Source organism: Dromiciops gliroides, chromosome 3 (assembly GCF_019393635.1).
Source record: "Dromiciops gliroides isolate mDroGli1 chromosome 3, mDroGli1.pri, whole genome shotgun sequence".
In the NCBI taxonomy this organism is placed as follows: Eukaryota; Metazoa; Chordata; class Mammalia; order Microbiotheria; family Microbiotheriidae; genus Dromiciops; species Dromiciops gliroides.
In genome coordinates, this window is record NC_057863.1 from 464431831 (window position 1) to 464452614 (window position 20784).

The 20784-nt window shown below is 37.2% G+C and overlaps 1 protein-coding gene across 4 annotated transcripts in view; it reads right to left on the reverse strand.

The window, feature by feature from the left end:
* The window catches only part of GALNT13 (polypeptide N-acetylgalactosaminyltransferase 13), an 815643-nt gene that overhangs the window by 269473 nt on the left and 525386 nt on the right, over nt 1–20784 (reverse strand). For all 4 annotated transcript variants that reach the window (XM_043997002.1, XM_043997000.1, XM_043996999.1 and 1 more), the window contains exons 5-6: nt 20235–20442; nt 11831–12001 (exon numbers count right to left, since the gene is read on the reverse strand). In XM_043997002.1, the coding sequence (XP_043852937.1) occupies nt 11831–12001; nt 20235–20442 (379 nt within the window). The remainder of the gene's footprint in view (nt 1–11830; nt 12002–20234; nt 20443–20784) is intronic.

The following is a 20784-nucleotide window of genomic DNA, read 5'->3' on the forward strand; positions in this document are numbered from 1 at the left end:
TCAAATACATTGTGCTTTTACTTTCTCCCCATGTGAAAATAAAAACCATAAATTGTAATGAAAATACAGCAAATTCTGCATTTCAGTTTTCATCACCATTAATAGAAGATGAGAAATAGTGTGTAATTTATCTCCTTGAAGACTTTTATCTTTATGAATGAGGTCAATAATTTCTTACTTAGAGAGGCTTAGTTCTCTATCAATTATCTAGACTTTTTCTCAATGAAGGAAATTCAATTGAAAGCAGCACAACTGTGTTCAGTGTGCTTTTTATAGGAAGAATGGACACATAAAATGAATGCTTTTAACATTTGTTCACACACAAAAATTAATATAATATTGAATTACCTAAGAACATATTGGTTAGAGTTGAAAGTATCTCAAAGTTCATGTTTTCTAATCACCTTATTTTCAGATAGTGAAAATAAGATAGGGGAGTGAAATGACTTGCCCAAGGTAATAGAGTAAATGAATGAAAATACTGTTATATGAGTGAAGTCAATTTTTGACAACAAATCTAATTCTTTTTCTTCTACTCCATAGTGTCCTGATAAGACAAATGAAGCTCCTCACAGAGTGATGGCCTGAAAAAACTCAATTCAATATGGTTGGTAATATAGACATTAATGTAACCCAAAGTACTAATTAAACTTTTTAATAGATTATGTATGCCAAATGTTACCCCATACGTCCTTATTCCAATAGTAGAAAATGTTAAGGATGAATGAAAATAGTTTTTAAGACTACTAGAAATTCTCTAAAAAAAGTATTGGCAGAATATTTTCATTATATTTACTCCTTTGTTCTGGAGCCCTGTTCTTATTGATATGCTTACTATTTCCTTATGATGCTAACAACCTTCCATTGGTAAACATTCTGCAACCAAATCATAAAGTTTCCAAGATAAAGTCAACTTAGACAGAAATTTGCACATGTATTCCTCCATTAACCAGTTACCAGAGTTTAGTCATATCTGACAAATAATTAGGCATATCTTGACAATGAGTAAATTTTTCTCTGCTCATAAAACTTATACTATAGTTTTGTAATGATTGGAATGACGCCACCTACTGGAGACTTGCTGTGGAGAGCTCCACCATGAGGAAAATGCCTCAGAGGCATTGTGGCTTTTCCTTGGCGTCAGGAAATGACGCTTGCTCATGGGTGCTGTCTATCAAGTCTACCAGCCAATCAACTGGAGGAGCCTCCTATGGTCTGGGAGGAGACAGGAAGGAGGAAAGGGAGCCTGCGCAGAGAGCGCGGGCCCTTTTGGCTTCCGGACTTGATGGTGGTGGCGGCAGAGGACTTCACAGGAGATTTGAGGAAAGATAGGAATGCCAGACTGTTAGAATTCTGTTCTCAATCTTTTTCTTTCTATTTTCCAATAAACCCTTAAAAACCTAAACTCGTTTTATCAGTGATTTTTAGTCAGTTTCCCCCAAACTGGGGGAACACATTAGAATCCACATTTAGAATCTTAAATTACACAGTTTGGCTGACCACGAAGAGGAAAACCGAACGTTCATCTTCTGATCTTCTGATTGGGTAAGATTTCCCCTCCCTTGTCCCCTTAAATTGGAAAGAACTACCAAGTATAGGCTATTTTAAATTTCAAATGGATCTTTTAAACACCCTAAGTACCCCTTTTCTAGCTTTACCTTCACTAATCAAAGATGTTGGCCAGCTTGAACTTGAATATATTTTTATTACTCTTTGTGGTTTTGTGGGGCTTTTTGGTGTGGTATGGAGAATTTGGCATGTCCTAGATAATGTTAGAATAAAGATGATTCCCTGGGATTCCCCATTAGGAAAGCTACTTATGGATTGGAATGAGGGAAAACTTAGACTAAATACAACCATGACCAGAGGAGAGCTTATCAGACTGTGTTTTATGTGGCATGAGGAATTACAGGAAGAATGGCCCAAATATGGGTCATTTGATCCCCAAACATTGAGGCATTTGCAAAGAACCCTAAGTAGATGTCCACCTGAACATTTACGTTATTGGAAAATCTGGGCCAGAGCAAGTGAAAATTATCATACTAAAAATATAAAACGAGGAAAATCCAGGCCCCAGTTTACATCTGAGTCTGCCACCCAAACTGAAACGATAGACTGGCAGACAGACATGGCCTGCCTAACCGAAATGCCCAACAGAACAACTAAATCCAAGGCCATTGAGACTGAAATTCCAAATGACCCAACTCTTATTCCCTCACCCTCTACTTCCTCCATGCCAAACAAACAAATAAAGAAAGAAAGAAATGATTTCCCTGTAGAGGAGACAGAGAAAGTAAAAATTTTTCCCCTTCAAGAGATCCTCGCCCATGGTCAAAAAGGTACTATACGTAAGCTCAGACAATACACACCTTTTACACCCAAGGATTTGGCTTTATGGGGACAAAGCACTCCTAAATTTGATGAAGATCCCACAGCAGTTATCAGGCAGTTTAGAGCAATTTTTAGAGCATATCAGCCCACTTGGAATGATGTTACTGACCTTATGGAAATAATATTGTCCCCAGGAGAAAGAGCAGATATAGTAGCTGCAGCAAACAGCCTGGAAGCCACGGGAAAGGTTGATATTGGGTGGCCTATTCAAGACCCTGACTGGGACCCCAATAACCCTGAGCATTTTGATATGTTGAAAGATGCAAGGGAAACATTGCTGAAGGCAATGGAATCCTGTATTAGAAAGACTGATAACTGGCAAAAATTTATAGATATAGTTCAGGGACCTGATGAGAGACCTAATAGATTTTATGACAGGCTGTGTAAGTATGCCAGGCAATATGCTAGACTAGACCCATTAGACAGTAGAGACGCCCATATTATCTGCTCTCATTTTGTAAACCAGTCATTACCAGAAATTCGGAAATATTTTAAAAAGCAATGTCCTGGGTGGAATAGTTTGAGTCCTGACAGACTTAAAGAAATAGCAACATATATTTACGAAGGAAATGAGAGAGAAGAAAGGAACAGACAGGACATTTTAGCTCCAGTACAGGAAACAACAGGGCAGAGAAACTGGAAAATTGAAAATCGTTATCAACCCCCTAAATTTTGTGAGTACTGCAAAAAACAAGGACACTTCTTGAGGGAATGTAGAACTAGAAAACAAGACCTTAAGAGGACAATGACCGAGAGCCTTGAGGAATTCTTTGGGGGAAATCGAAATAATTTTGGAAACTTTTATCAGAAAGGAAACAACCGGAGTAATTATAACCCTTATTACAGGCAGAATCAAAATGGATATAAATCTTTTCAGGGGGATACAAAGAGACAGTATCAGGATAACCGTACACCCTATCAGGGAGGAACAGAAGGACAGAACCAGAATCAGGGTAACCATGGACTCCCTCAAAGGGGGGCACAGGATTGACAAGAGGAAGGGGAGGAATGGAACAAAGATAATGAAAGCAACATATTCCCAGATCTGGATTTTTTGAATGCGCTTGTGCCAGTTCATTCACCTCCCCAGAGTAATGAACCTCATGTGACCCTCAAAGTAGGGGACACGTATTATGACTGTTTACTAGACACAGGAGCTTCTAAATCAGTATTAATAAGCAAACCAGATGCTGGGTGTAGACCTGTAGGATTTTTAAATGTAGTAGGAGTCTCAGGAAAGAGCCAGAGAGTGGCAAAATTGAATCCTCGCATGGTATCTATGGGGCCCTTAACAGTAGAACATTCATTTTTACTCATGCCTGATGCCCCTGTAAATTTATTAGGTCGTGATCTCCTTTGTAAGCTTAGAGCAACCATATCTTGTGCTCCAGATGGGGCTGTCTCCCTACAATTGCCAGAGGATACTGTTCATTTATTACCAATTTTACTTACAGAAGCTCAAGGAACAGCAGGGGAGGTATCCAAAATCCCCTCTGACATTCCTGAGTCTTTATGGGCCTCATCCCCTAATGAGGTGGGGCTCCTTAAGTCTGCCATACCTGTTACCTTTAAAGTTAAGGGGGGACCACCCCCCTCCATTCCACAGTATCCATTGTCTAGGGAAGCAATAGAAGGGATCACACCTATAATTGAGGCTTTGAAAAGCCAGGGTATTATTATTCCATGTCATCACTCTCCATGCAATACTCCCATTTTGCCAGTTAAAAAACCCAAGCCTGGGCCAGATGGTAAACCTGTTTATCGTTTTGTGCAAGATCTTAGAGCAATTAATAATTATGTTATCCCTAGACATGCTATATTGGCTTCCCCTTCTACCATACTTTCTTCCATTCCCTATGAATCTACATGTTTCACAGTGGTAGACCTCTGCTCTGCCTTTTTCTCCATACCAGTACATGAGGACTTCCAAAATTTATTTGCTTTTACCTGGAAAAATAGACAGTGGACCTGGACTAGACTCCCACAGGGATTTGTAGACAGTCCTACATTATTTTCCCAAATTTTACAGCAGGATCTGGCCTCTATTACCTTTAAAAGCTCCACACTAGTACAATATGTAGATGACTTACTTTTGGCCTCTCCTAATGCTGAAATTTGTCAGGAAGATAGCCGTCACTTACTGCTGGAGCTGCACAAGAGAGGACACAAGGTTTCCAAGACAAAGGTACAATGGTGTTTGCCCCAGGTAGAATATTTAGGATTTATTTTGGCTGCTGGAACTCGCTCTGTCTCTTCTAAGAGAGTCCAGGCCATTCAACAACTTTCTGCCCCCTCTACTAAGAAGCAATTAAGAGCCATTCTGGGAGCAGCTGGGCACTGTAGACAATGGATACCCTCTTTTGGTGAAATTACTAAACCTCTCATAGCTCTTACAAAAAGTTCTGTTCCAGACATTTTACAGTTGGATCCCCAGCATCTCTCAGCCATAAAAGAATTAAAACGGGCCTTGTTATCAGCACCTGCCCTGGGACTACCAGATTATAGTAAGCCTTTCACTCTCTTTGTGCATGAACAAAGGGGGGTGGCTTCTGGAGTCCTGACTCAGTCACTGGGGCCTAACCAACGCCCTATAGCCTACTATTCAATTCAGCTGGACCCTGTAGCGGCTGGAGTGCCACCTTGCCTTAGAGCAGTGGCGGCCACAGCCCTTTTGGTAGAAAAAGCCTCTGATTTGGTCCTAGGTAACCCTCTAACTGTGCAATGCCCTCATGAAGTGGAGGCTCTCTTACTACGTCACAGGACACAAGCCTTTTCAGATCAAAGGCTGGCTAAGTATGAAATAACCCTGTTAGGTAATGAGAATATCACTTTAAAACGCTGCACAGTTCTTAATCCAGCAACACTACTCCCTAATTTACCATTCTCGGGGGAACCGTTGCATGACTGTGCTTCTTTAGTTGATATGGCTGAAAAACCCCGTGATGATCTTTTTGATACACCTTTAGAAAATCCTGATCTTGTCCTCTATACAGATGGTTCCTCATTTATGAGAGAGGGAACCCGTTTTACTGGAGCTGCTGTAGTTTCTGATTATGACACCCTCTGGGCAGCTTCTCTGCCTTGCCATTTTAGTGCACAGGCTGCTGAACTTGTGGCTCTTACACAGGCCTGTAATATAGCCAAAGGTAAGAGTGCCACTATTTTTACTGACTCGAAATATGGCTTTGGCATATGCCACTTTATTGGTATGATTTGGCGTCAACGAGGCTTTCTAACATCCTCGGGCAAGGCTATTGCCAATGGGGACCTTATCAAGGACCTCTTAGATGCCCTGAAACTGCCTTCTTCCCTAGCTGTTGTACATTGCCCTGCCCACACAGGGAATAGTGATCCTGTTTCAAAGGGAAATGCACGAGCCGATTCTGCAGCCAAGCTTGCTGCATTAGAAGCTCCTGAACATGTATTTAACCTTTCACCTTCTGAGGATATTCCTTCCAACCTAACCTATGACGATTCTGAAGTAGAAAAGTGGAAAAAGAAATTTAAGGCGAAACAGATCAATGGCATCTGGGTGTCTCCGGAAGGTAAGCCATTTCTTCCCCGGAAATTCTACCACCAGGTATGCCTCTCTGTTCACAGAAAAGGCCATTTTGGTACACAAGGCATTGTAGACTCTATTAAGAGAACCTGGATAGCACCAGGTGTAACTAATACAGCATCTCGAATTTGCTCGGGCTGTTCCACATGTCAGTCTTATAATCAGTATGCTTTTAAGGCCAAAGCTTATGGAGGGCGTCCTCTAGCATATACACCTTTTGAGCACTTACAAATTGATTATATTACTATGCCAAAAGCAGGACATTATAAATTTTGCCTTGTTATAGTTGATCAGCTCACTCGGTGGGTGGAGGCCTTTCCCAGCCCCCGAGCCACAGCTGCCTTTGTTGCCAAAATTCTCCTTAAAGAGATAGTACCTCGTTTTGGCCCACCAGCCCGCATCGATTCTGACAAAGGCACACATTTCACTGATTCCATTTTATCCCAAATCTACTCTTTCTTGGGAGTGACTCCAAAATTCCACACACCCTACCATCCACAAAGTTCAGGCCAAGTTGAACGTATGAATAAAGAGCTTAAGAGCATGATTGGCAAATTATGTACTGAAACCCATTTGAAATGGCCTGATGTTCTACCATTGGCATTATTCTATCTACGCAGTAGACCAAGGGGAGAACTTCATATATCTCCTTATGAAATGCTTTTTGGTCACCCTCCTATCCAAGCTAAAACTTTTTCCCCAGTTTATACATCACTGGTGGGAGGTGATACTTCTGTTGCCTCCTATATACAGGAATTACAGACCAGGCTACATGAACTCCATGAGGCAGGAGCTATGGTCCAGGCAGGCCCATTAGACTTTTCATTGCATAACTTCAACCCAGGAGATAAAATATATGTAAAGAATTTTCAGAGAACCAGTGGAACCCAACCTGCCTGGGAAGGACCTTTTCAGGTATTATTGACAACTCCTACTGCCATTAAAATTGGTGAAAAAGACTCATGGATTCATTGCTCTCATATAAAGCCTGCACCATTCATAGGTGAAGAGATTTCAGATAGACCTGAGGTAGATGCTAAAAAGCTAAAAACCCTAACGATAGCAACTGTTAAAGAGCAAAGAGAGTTCAGAGGAAATAGGCAGTTCCCATTTGATAATCCCACTGATCAGTTAAATGCTTTGGGACTCAGTCTTCGTAAAGTATCAGGAGACGGAAATTGCCTTTTTAGGGCTTTAGCAGACCAGCTAGAAGGTCACTGTAGAAATCATCTCAGACACAGACAAGAAGCTGCTTCTTATATGATTAACCATAGACAAGAGTTTGAGTCTTTTAGAGTAAATGACTCCCCTTTTGAAGAATATGTTGATGAATTAAAGAAATTTGGAAAGTGGGGAGGAAATGATACAATTGTAGCATTTGCTAAGCAGCATCAGCTGAATGTTGTGGTTCATCAATTAAATCAGCCTTTATTGAAAATCAGTGGCACAGACAAACCTGATGCTAGAGAACTCCACATTTTCTACCATAAAGAACATTATGACAGCATTAGAAAGATCAATGACAATTCAGAAACCCCTGCCACTTTGGCTTGCAGAGAATTGGGGAACCAGTTAAAACAATGTGGCATACCCCAAACTCTAGCAGCTTAAATACCTTATAATTTAACAAGCATTTCCTTCTACAGGCAAAAGCACTGAAGCACATGGCCTAGTTTTCTGGCCCACCTCAACTATTTTTTAAAAATTCTTTTGTTTTGACTTTTGAAAGGCACTAAAAAAACCTGGAATTCACCACACCTTTAAGTTCTTTAAAAGCACAAAAGGGTGCTTAGCGAATCTTTTGTTTTTTATTTTTATTTTTGGTTTTGCTTTGTTTCTTGACTTTTGTTTCTTTTGCTTTTCTTTAAAACTAAATTTTATAAACTAAGTGATTATTCAAAGACATTTTAAGTATATGCTGTGGGTGAGGCTATCGGGCCTCAGAAGCTACCAGAATTCTTTTTTTTTACTCTTTCTTTTTGAGAGAACCATGAGTTCTAATGAGTTTTGTTTTATTTATTTATTTTTTCTCCTTTCTCTTTTATGTTGTTCTGTTTAACTAAAAAAGACCAGAAAGGGTTATTGAACCCTATTGCTTGATACCTCACTGAAAACATTGAATATTGAAATCTTATTTCTTTTTGAAAAATTAATCACCACTTTAAGTATCTGCTACTGTTATACTAGAGAATTCATGTATAAGATGATGTGGTTTACTAGCTAAAAGAAGATTATGTGATAATGTCTAATGTAATCAGCTATTTACATTCGTTTATTATTTATATGTCATCATACTCTGGGTATGGTTTGGAATTATTGTATATATCACTAATATATTCTCAGTTATGCAGCATAGCACGCATTTTTACCATCATACTGTCTTTGGTGAAATTAATGAGATTTTGGAAGTATGGAAACTTATCATTTCAGAGACTAATTTGCTGTGAACTCTGATGCAGGCCCTGTAGAGAATATATGTGCAACAAAAGGAGAGACAGGTATATGTAAGTCCATGGTTTGCTTATGATGGTGACTATGTAGAGCACAATTACTAGGCACAGTCCAGTATTCATCCTCTCTCCCTCCTAATTTAACCTAATTTAACTGAACTTAATTATCTTTTTATCTCACTCAGTTGAACTCACCTGTGGCCTAGCACAATCACTGGCTATCTCGGAACCATGAGATATGGTATGATAACCTTTCCATAACATTTTCAGGTGTCATGAACACATACTAAATTTGGCTTTGATCCAGACACATGGTGGTAAAAAGTGTTACACATTGCATAACTACCTCAACCCTCTATTACAAGTCTAACCATATAAAGGAAGGAATGTAATGGAATTTATTAATTTGATCATTGACAATGCTATGCTAAGGTTTAGTAAAAATACAGCAATTCAAACAGTTAAAGAAGAGAATCCAGCTTTCCAGACCAGAGTCCAGTTTCCTCCTGATGACATCTTACCACTTCAAGAAGACAAGAGAACTCAGAGACTTTATATGAACTGTTTTGCTTTGTTAGTTTTTACTATCTCCTTTCTGTTATAATATACATCATCTGTAACATGTACCCTCTGCAGAGGCCCTCCCTTTGCAAGACTAATGTCAAAGCGTCGGTTCATGAGGACAAAAAAAAAAAAATCACCCCTCTGGACAAAACTTTTCTCTCTTCCTTTTCTATATTATTGTTCACATATTATTAGTTAGCAATAGTTATTATATTCTTTTTACTGTTCCGTCAAGGAAACATTTTGTTTCTTGAGGAACAACAGGGGGGACTGTAATGATTGGAATGACGCCACCTACTGGAGACTTGCTGTGGAGAGCTCCACCATGAGGAAAATGCCTCAGAGGCATTGTGGCTTTTCCTTGGCGTCAGGAAATGACGCTTGCTCATGGGTGCTGTCTATCAAGTCTACCAGCCAATCAACTGGAGGAGCCTCCTATGGTCTGGGAGGAGACAGGAAGGAGGAAAGGGAGCCTGCGCAGAGAGCGCGGGCCCTTTTGGCTTCCGGACTTGATGGTGGTGGCGGCAGAGGACTTCACAGGAGATTTGAGGAAAGATAGGAATGCCAGACTGTTAGAATTCTGTTCTCAATCTTTTTCTTTCTATTTTCCAATAAACCCTTAAAAACCTAAACTCGTTTTATCAGTGATTTTTAGTCAGTTTCCCCCAAACTGGGGGAACACATTAGAATCCACATTTAGAATCTTAAATTACACAGTTTCAAGAGATATCATAGGATATTCTTGGCCACTTGTGATTCATTCAATTAGAGTAAGTGTTATTTGATTTACTGAAGCACAGGTACCTAAATAAGAAATTCTAGGATGACTTCCTAAAAAGGCAGGCAGTTATTTCTTGATAAGTTGTAAATAACAAAAAGAAAGGAAAAGGTATGACAGCATCCATACCATTAAATACAAAATGAGACAAGCTTTTGTACACAGTCAATATTGGAACATGCTTTGCTGAACTATATGAGTTTGCTGTAAAGGTTTATTTTCCTTTAATTGTTCAATTTGGAAGGGATCAGTAAAAGATATAGATAGATAGATAGATAGATAGATAGATAGATAGATAGATAGATAGATAGATAGATAGATAGATAGATATAGATATAGATATAGATATAGATATAGATATATATGTATGTATGTATGTATAAAAGGCTGGACATGCTCACATGTATTGTTTTCTCATGTCTTTTAACAATTTAAACTTAGAACTTGCATAAAATTTATATAGATAGGAATATATGTATGCATGCAAGCATACATATTTACTGAGAACTGATTCCCCACCCAGTCCCCTCTTTCCCAGGCAGGTGAATTGCCTGGGTCTGACTGTCTTTGTCATTTCCAGACTCTTGATGGACTTATGGACCTTCCCCCAAGAAACTTATCCCCACCCAATGTTCCCTACCTTACTCCCTGGACTTTATGTTATTATGTAAAAAGAGTCCACCTACATTAAGTAGTTTCTATCAGAGTCGGTAATGCCTATACTTAAATTAGGAGCTGTTCTATTATTTCTTTTCTCAAAGATTCATTTACATTAATTAGCTATTTGTCACCCTGGAGCAATCTTTTGGTTCCCTTTTTGTTCTGTTACCCCATGAAAACTCTGTCCTCTGTTCCCATCTTTGGGTATTCCTAGCTTCGGAGCTTTACAATACCATGAGCTATAGTTCCTCTGCCCTGATTAAAGACCTTATTTCTCTTATATTGATTGTTTCCTTAATTTCCAGGTTAACTATATACATATATACATATACACACACATATATGTATGTATGTATGTATATGTATGTATGTATATGTATATATGTGTGTGTATGTATGTATGTATTCAAGTGAAAGAAATAACCTAGTAGAATAAAGGGGCATTATACATTTTGTGAAATACACAAAGGTTGGTAGAGATACACACATACACATATCCATGCATATACAAACACATGTGTAAACATGTATATAATAAAAGTATATTATTTTAATATATTTTCCTATTTTATGTATATGTATAAATAATATCAGAAAAAATATAAAAAATAGTACATAACCCATTTCCTTTAGAATCTCCCTCATATTTTCTTTGATATTATATTTTATCAAGAGGTTCTAAATTACATCCTCCTTATCACCTGCAACCAGGAAGTCCCTTTATGAAGGGGGATGTATGGAAAAACTTAAAGATTTATTTCAATTATCACTATTTTTTAAATGTTTGCTTGGGTGTCAAATTTTATGCTGATAAGGTACACTAACACCAAGGTTTCCTAAGGTCCCTGTACCTTCTGCCAACACTTTTGTTTTGTTTATTTATCATCTATTTTATATTTCTGTGATGTAGTCCTCCAGTGGCTATATGCATATATTCTTTGCTTGTGGGAGGGCCCATAACTAGAGATATTTCTACCAAAAAAAAAAAGTAAAACAAAACAAAATAAAATCAAGCATACTAGAATATATTTAAACATACAGGGAATATTGAAAATTTAATTTACTCAGCCAGTTTACATAGAGCATCTACTATATGCCAACCTCTCTGCTATATGAAAGAATTAACTATGAAACATATAGAATAAATGACTTAGAGACAAATTAATAATTAGATCTAAAAATTTATGAAGATTTTTTTTTTGGTGGGGCAATGGGGGTTAAGTGACTTGCTCAGGGTTACACAGCTAGAAAATGTCAAGTGTCTGAGGCCCTGTTTGAATTCAGGTACTCCTGAATCTAGGGCTGGTACTTTATCCACTGAGCCACCTATCTGCCCCAGAAATTTTTAAGAGAACAAAAATTTCTAGTAATCCTTTAATGAATATTAAGTAGCACATTTTTTTTTCCTGTGATAAATCATCTACATACCTGACAGGCAAAGTTCTGTCTCCTTTTCTTCTGTCCATTTCTCTTTGAGGAACAGGATACCAGCGAAAATTAAGTTTCCAGTTAAAACCTCCATATGTCATGTCTGATCCAGCTGTATATTCAAAGTTATCATCGCTAATCAAATCAATGATGGGACAGACAACAGTTTTTCTGTAAATAAATTTTTAAAAAGTTAAATTTGTAAAAGTTTGAAAAATCAATACTTAAATTTTATATTGGTTATTTTTAAATCTAGGATTTCCTGCACTTGATATATCAGAAATTATTTTTCTGAGTATGTTCAGCTTTTATTTTCATTTTATATTCCATATTGTCTTCCCTTTTCTGCAATTTTCTTATATGTCTATCTCTTTTGAGATTATCATGGATAATTTATTTTAATGTACTAATTCACTTTCAAGCTATCAGTTTTCTGTCTACGTCCTCATATAGCAGACTGAGCATAGTCCATTTTTTTTTTTTTATGAAATAGCCACTCAATGAACTATTTATTGATTGTTTAGAGAGTATCCACACATGGTCTACATAGTTTTCCTCACTGAACTTCAGCTGTGAATAGGAAGGATGCAGCTCAATAGAAACTACAGGCGGGCATTTTGGTTTCATCCTAAGAATAATCTGGCTGAAGATGAGTTATTTTAGTTTGGAATTTCTAGGATGAGATTCACAGAAGAAAGAGTCAGGAGATACTGTGACAGTTTGGAATTTTTTTTATTGAAATTTTCATTATAATAATACTACAAAGCATTAATGTAATTAAATTGGCCTAGTAACTATGGTGTTTGACCCCACGGGTGTAATTTTACTGAAGGAAGATGAAATAAAGCATTTTTGGGTGCTGGAGAGAAAGAATATAATTTTCCATTTGGAAAACTCTTAGATGCTCTTCTTGGTCTTTGCCATATCTCTTCGATCTTTATTTATGAGTGTTTTTCCCTTTTAATTCAAACTTGCTTTCTAAAGGAGCTAGCCACCTAGGTCTTCAACAGCTAATGCTTTGCATAGTGAATTATGTATTCAGTGGTAACTGACTACCAGTGAAATAAAGGCAGAAAGTCAAACCACGTATATGCCTCAAAAGTCTCTACTGAATAAGATATCTGTTGAGAAATTATTTGTGTCAGCAGCATCCCAAGAGTTCAGTACTCAGTACATTGGACCCAAGTAGCTAATTAAAGTGTAAGATACTTTCTGAAATCAGTGTAAAATAGTCTGTTTTTATTAGGAAGGATTGTATGAAGATTGAGTACTAAAACACATTATGTATATATGTGTATGTATATGCATATACATATGCATGTGTTTGTATAAATATAGATATATCTATATCTACATCTACATATAAATCTACATATGCATAAGATTTTGTTGATAAGGCATGTGGACCTATGATTTTTATTAGTACAATAAATCTGGATGTAGAAAATCCTCCACCTAAGTAGATTGTCAATGTTTTTTTAAGTCATAATCTTAGAGAGTGGCTTTCATCAGTCAGAAGTTAAGTGTCTTGCCGATGTTCACTTAGCTAGAATGTATCAGAGCCTGGGCCTTAATTTTGATATTTCTCACTCGACCTCCCCTCTATCACTACCACATGAGTATAATTACAAACAGTATAGTTTAAGTGGGATAAAGTTTTGTAAATGTAAAGTTTTAGAAAAGATATTGAGAGGAACATAGGGATATGACCCTCCACTGAGATGGAATGTGCCCCCCCCTTCGGCCTAGTGATTTGATCTCAAAGTCTTAAAGCCCCTTAGAGCCGCCAACTTCTCTCTCTCTCTCTGTTTTTTCTCTAGAAAGAGGCAATAATGGGAAGCTACTATCCCCCTTTCTAAATATAGGCATATCAACTTAAAAATTGCTTCCTAGGGTCTGCACCAAGATATTATGTAGATATGATAAATTGTTGCTGAAACGGGAAATTTTGCAAAATAACCTATGGCTGAACCCCTGAGGTTGGGGCACTCTGACCCAGTAGAGAGACTTATTGCTGAACAACCCAGGAGAAAGATTTATTGCTGAACATATAGTATTAATCCAATTACTGCATTTTGCTCAAATTAGATGTCTGTAAAGAGTATAAAAACTGCTTGGTTTCCTAATCTCGGTATGTCACACCTCCTGGTTGTCCCAGTGAGTGTGGTACACCTTTCTTTTGAAAGAAATAAGATCAGTGCTTTGGCCTCCTTTCTCCTCAAGTCTCTATTACAGGGGTCAGTGGGTGTACTTCCCATCCCACTCAATATAATAATAGATAATGTTTTTGAGTTATTATGTATTTTTAAAAATTATGAACTCAGTGGTGAGCCTCTTAGATAGAGTTAATTCAGTCCTCAGTAATAGATCTTTCTATTTCTTGGCCTATACTCAAAGGGATTTCTAACTGATATGACCTGACAAAGTCTGCACTCCCCCAGAATGGCCTCTGAGTCACCTCCTTGCTCCATGTGTTAGTCTAAGACTTTTCTCTAGGTGAAGGATTAGCCCATTAACCTCATTTTCATGCCTGGGAAACCTGAGCAGTATACCAGCAAAATACCAGGAAATTTAATCACTTCCTTTTAAATTGTCTTGGGAAGATTATGAAGATCATGTGAAAAGATAAGGTATCAGATAGTGAGGTCCTTTCTTGAGGTGAACTACCAAGCATTCAAATTCAATTTCAGAGAGCTCCACTCAGATGATCTGGCCACATTGCTTAGGTCAAACATTTTCCTAAAAGACTATTTTACAGAGAAGTGACACAAGGAGAGTGCTCACACAGAGGTCAGAAGAAGTGATATAAGGACACTTTTAAGGTCTCTCTGAAGAATTTTGGAATTGATTGTGTGACATGGGAGATACTGGCACAGCACTGCCTAACATGGTGTGCCTACATTAAAAAGGTACTGTGCTCCATTAGCAAAGGAGAATTGCAGTAGTTCAAAAGAAATGTGAGATTTGCATATTTAGAAGCATCATCACTCCAATTCATTTGGATTATTTATGTTTGACCTCTGGTAGAACCTACTAAGCTCATGTTGGTCTTATCAGCCACAGCTGGAAACAGTGTATGTTGTATCCACAATAGTAATATAATTTTGTTCCTCTTCGAGAATGAAGGACAACAGAAGTTGCTTGATTTCTCCCAAGGTTTCCTTAGAAACAACATTAAATGTAGCCTCCAAATGAATTCTAGAGCTACAGAACCTAGATAAAGACAGAGTGACAATCATCTAACTTGGATAATTTAGAAGACTTCAGGAAAGGTCTGTCACACTTGGGCAAAAGGGGAGCCCAGCACAGATCAGTGCAGCACAAAGGGTGTCTGGGCAAGTCAGAAGGAGGCTCTTGGATACAGCAGAGATTAGTAGCTGAGGCCCCTTGATCCTGGTTCAGAAGGCTGAGGCACAGCCGGCCAGTTATGAAATCCCCCAAGCCCTGGCTGAGAAGGCAAACTGCCAGCTAGAGAACTACCCACAGGATAGGCATGACTAGACCAAGACATAACAATGCAGGGAGCAAGCCCAGAGTGATGAGGAATCTGCAAGCCCCAGAGGCCTCAGAGCAGATAGCCATTTACCCTCAGCACAAGAAGCTTGTGGCCCCTGTGCCTCAGCAACAGCCCTCAACTTTAAAAGTAAAAAAATAGGATAAAATATGAGTAAGAACAAGAAAAAGACCCTTAACATAGAGAGCTTGTATGGTGACAGGGAAGATCAAAAGGCAAACTCGGATGAAGACAATACTGTCAAAATGCCTACAAGTGAAGCTTCAAGGGAAGAAGATTAATTATCTTAAGACCAAAACGATTTCTTGGAAGAGCACAAAGAAAATTTTAAAAATCAAATACAAGAGGTAGAAGACAAATGGAAAAAGAAATGAGATAAAAGGGAGGTACACAAGAAAATTACAAAAAAAAAAAAAGAGAGAGAGAGTCACTAGCTTGGAAAAAGAAGCACAAAAATACAAAAATAGACTGAAGGAAACAATTCCTTAAAAATACAATTGGCCAAATGGAAAAAGAGGTACAAAGTATTACTGAAGAAAATAATGCCTTAAAAATTAGAATTGGGCAGATGGAGGCTAATGACTCTATAAGGCACCCGGAATCAATCAAACAGAATCAAAAGAATGAAAAAAAAAAGTAGAAAAAATGTGAACTGCCTCATCAAAAAGACAACTAACCTGGAAACTAGATCCAGGAGAGATAATTTAAGAATTATTAGACTACCTGAAAACCATGATCAAAAAGGGAGTCTAGACACCATATTCCAGGAAGTTATCAAGAACTGATCTTATTTCACAGAATCAATGGATAAAATAGTCATTGAAAGAATACACTGGGGGCAGGTAGATAGTGCAGTGGATAGAGCACCTGCCCTGGAGTCAGGTGGACCTGAGTTCAAATCTGGCCTCAGACACTTGACACTTACTAGTTGTGTGACTCTGGGCAAGTCACTTAACCCCAAATGCCTCACCAAAAAACAACAAAAAATTAAGGGGTGAAAAAAAGAGTATATAGGGAGAAGGGGAAAGGGGAGATGGAAGGGGTAAATTATATCACATGATGAGGTGCAAAAACCCTATTACAATAGAGGGAAATAAGGCAGGGCTAAGCACTGTTACAAACTACTTACTGTCATTGGATTTGACTCAAAGAGGCAATAATATATACATTATTTGGATAAAGAAATTTAGCTTACCCTTTAGGGAAGTAGAAGTCTAAGGAATAAAGGACAGAGACACTAATAGATGGGAGGGCAGAAGCAGGGGAGGAGAAGGGAAAGAAAGGGGGGGAGGCAGATGAAAGGAAAGAAGATTGATGGAGGCAGTGGTGAAGCAAAATGCTGGTGAGGAGGAACAGACTGAAAGAAGAAAGAAACAGATTAACTAAGGGGAAAAGAGGATAGAGGGACATACACAGTTAGTAATCATAATTTTGAATGTGAATGAGATGAGCTCTCCATAAAATGGAAGCAAATAGGAGAGGGGATTAAAAATCAGAATCTTACAATACGTTGTTTACAAGAGAATGAAGGACAACAACCAATCAACTAGTTCACAACTTTACCAAGAACAGACAGCAATGCTTAATTTTTAATGTTAAAATTCTTAATATTACACAAAATTTAAAATATAAGAAATGATTAATGATATAGATGCCAAGGAGAACACATTTATGTTAATATGATTTAGGTCACTTTTGTTTATGTCACAATTTTTACTAGAGTATACCACATAATATAGAAGAAAGAATAGTATTAGCTGCATACTACACTTGACTGAAAGGTAATGACTGTTCTGTTCAACTGTGATGGCTCATTTTGCTAACAGCCTTCATTTGTCTTCTTGGAAAGCAAGCAAAGAATTCTGCAATTTATGGAGGAACTAGTCTGAGAACAGGGAACACATATATGAGATACTTAAATGGTCATTTAAGTTCCTCAAGGACCTTTTTTGTTGTACATGGAATGATTATATAAGCAAAATATTATATAACACTCTATAATTTAAAAGACAAATCAGGACCAATAAGCTTATCTCTTACCAGGACGCAAGGTGTCATATTAAAACATCAATAGTTCTTGACCTTGTGTATTGGATGTTTTGATTAGATGTATATATATATATATATATATATATATATATATATATATATATATATATATATATATATATATATATATATATATATATACACACATATATATATTACTCATAAACAAATATGGGGAAAAGCATTAATATTTTGCATCATCCTCTTCTGAAGGAGATCCAAATGTCTCCATAGACATTTGTCTATAGATAAGCAGCATGGAATATTAGATAGAACGGTCAGCCTTAGAGTTATGAAGATCTGAATTTAAGTCCTAGCTTTGGCATAAAATAACAATGAGACCTTGGACAAATAATTTAACCTTTCAGTGTCCAGGTAAATAATAATATAAAATTAAGAGCAGCTACAAATCTACATTGATGAATGGAGTTTTCTCATTGGGACTTACTTAAAGCAATGAAATCACAGGACCAGTGCTATCCTAATTCCCATAATAAATAACATGTTCTCTAAAGGCCTCATCTCTAAAATATATAGGGAATTAAATCAAATTTATAAGAATCCAAGTCATTCCCCAATTGAGAAATGGTCAAAGGATATGAACAGGCAGTTTTCTGATGAAGAAACCAAAGCTATCTATTCCCATATGAAAAAATGCTCTACATCTCTAATGATTAGAGAGATGCAAATTAAAACAACTCTGAGGTACCACCTGACACCTATCAGATTGGCTAAAATGACAAAAAAGGAAGATAATAAATGTTGGAGAGGCTGTGGGAAAATTGGAACACTAATGCATTGTTGGTGGAGCTGTGAGCTGATCCAACCATTCTGGAGAGCAATTTGGAATTATGCCCAAAGGGCAATAAAACTGTGCATGCCCTTTGACCCAGCCATCCCACTTTTAGGTCTTTTGCCCAAAGAGATCATGGAAGGGGGAAAGGGACCCACATGTACAAAAATATTTATAGCTGCTCTTTACGTGGTAGCAAGGAATTGGAAGTTGAGGGGGTGCCCATCAATTGGGGAATGGCTGGACAAGTTGTGGTATATGAATACAATGGAATACTATTGTGCTGTAAGAAATGATGAGCAGGAAGAGTTCAGAGAAACCTGGAGGGTCTTACGTGAGCTGATGATGAGTGAGATGAGCAGAACCAGAAGAACATTGTACACAGTATCATCAACATTGAGTGTTGACCTACTGTGATGGACTATATTCTTCTCACCAATGCAATGGTACAGAAGAGTTCCAGGGAACTCATGATAGAAGAGGATCTCCAAATCCAAGAAAAAAAAAAGAAAGAAAGAATTGTGGAGTATAGATGCTGATTGAACCATATTATTTCTTTTGTTTTGGGTGCTGTTGGGTTTTTTTTCTATTTTGAGGTTTTGCATCACTGCTCTGATTTTTTCTCTTGTAACAGGATTAATGCAGAAATAGGATTAATGTTATTATGTGTATATATATGTGTGTGTATATATCTATATGTATATCTATATGTATAGAGATATATAGATATAACCTATATCAGATTACCTGCTGTCTAGGGGAGGGGGGGAGGGAGGGGGGGAGGGAGGGAGAAAAATCTGAAATTGTAAAGCTTGTATAAACAAAAGTTGAGAACTATCTTTACATGTAACGGAAAAAATAAAATACCTTATACATTAAAAAATATATATATAAAATAAATAAATAAAATACAAAAATTAAGTATTAAAAATAAATAAATAACATGTTCTCTCTGTCACGATCTTTTGTCTCTATCTAGCTCACTGTCTCTATCCTTCTCTTTTATAAATCTATTTGTGTACACACACACATGTGTATGTTTGTGTGCATATAAGTATACATGTATATGTTTCTATGTAGAAGTGTATACATACATGTGTGTATTCTACATGTAATGTGCACTTGCATGCGGATGTGTAGTGTATGTGTGTACGTGTATGTATACCAGGTGTTCCAAAAAGATTTGGTACAGTCTTAAGCTTTAAGACTTAAAACCTTTTAAAGCAGGGCAGCTAGGTGGTGCAGTGGATAGAGCACCAGCACTGGAGTCAGGAGGACCTGAGTTCAAATCTGGCCTCAGCCACTTAACACTTACTAGCTGTGTGACCCTGGGCAAATCACTTAACCCCAATTGCCTCACCAAAAAAAAAAAAAAAGTTTTAAAGCTTAAAATTGCACCATGATTTTTGAGACATACCATATAGAGAAACTTTGCCACCTAAAGAAAAAGAATTGAAAATTACTATACCTGTTATTTGTACTAATGCTATTATCCTTCATAGTGATTCTTTTAATTGAGGTTTTATTAGAACATAGTCTGGTGAAAATAATGGAGCAAAGAATTCTCGTTTGTCCCTACTCTGCAACCAGCAAGCTATGAGATACTTAGCCAGTTATTTTACCTTTCTATACATTAATTTTTAATCTATCAAATGAGGATTTTGACTCTACCTTCACTGAATTGTTTGCCTCACATATTTTTTAAAAATAATATAAAAATATACACATGTTTGTTTTCTGCATATACGCTACTTTATTATTTATAGCCTGGTTAATTCTATGAACTTAATAAATATAATTTAAATATTTGTTCATAGCTCATATTTGTACTAATTCAAACATTGCTATAAGGCACATTAAAATAATAAAAGGCCTTTGCCATATATTTGAACAAATCACTTTTTTGACTACCTCTGTTATAATGTCTATATATTATTGTCACTAAAAATAGGGACTTAGTTGAAATGGAAGCTTTGACAGGCCCTCCAACAGAATTGTGTTAACGAGCTCAATCATAATACAGGAAGACATAAATCATGAACTCTTACCTATTTTCTTTTATTCTTGCCAGCAAGGGTTCCAACCAGCCTAATGTGCATTCACAGTGTGCATCTAGAAAAGTTATGACCTGGCCCTTTGAAGCAGCTGCTCCTCGAAGACGAGCACGGATCAGTCCAGATCGCTGTTCCATCCTAATAATTTTCACTGGCACTTCTAAATTTTTCACATAATTCTCTAATGCCATCTTAAGAAAATCTGTAAGATGCAAGATGAATTCATCAGAAAGGGCTGAAACTGGTTCAATGACCAGCAAGGATTCTGAACTGAAGCAGATACTGAACATAGAAATTATGGGCAATTTATGCCAGCCTGTCTTGAAGAAAGTAAAACAAAGGACCCTGTGAATCGTATATACAACTCATGTGTAATTTATTATGACCCATATCTTCCAGATAGTTGATGAGGTCAAGGATAAAAGAGGGAGTTAGAACTGCTGACTATAATTTTAGTAATTGGGCCCTAAAATGTTACACATCAGCAAATCCTGTTCTGATGATTATGAATCATTTTTTTTTGTCTCTGCAGTTAGTTCTTGGT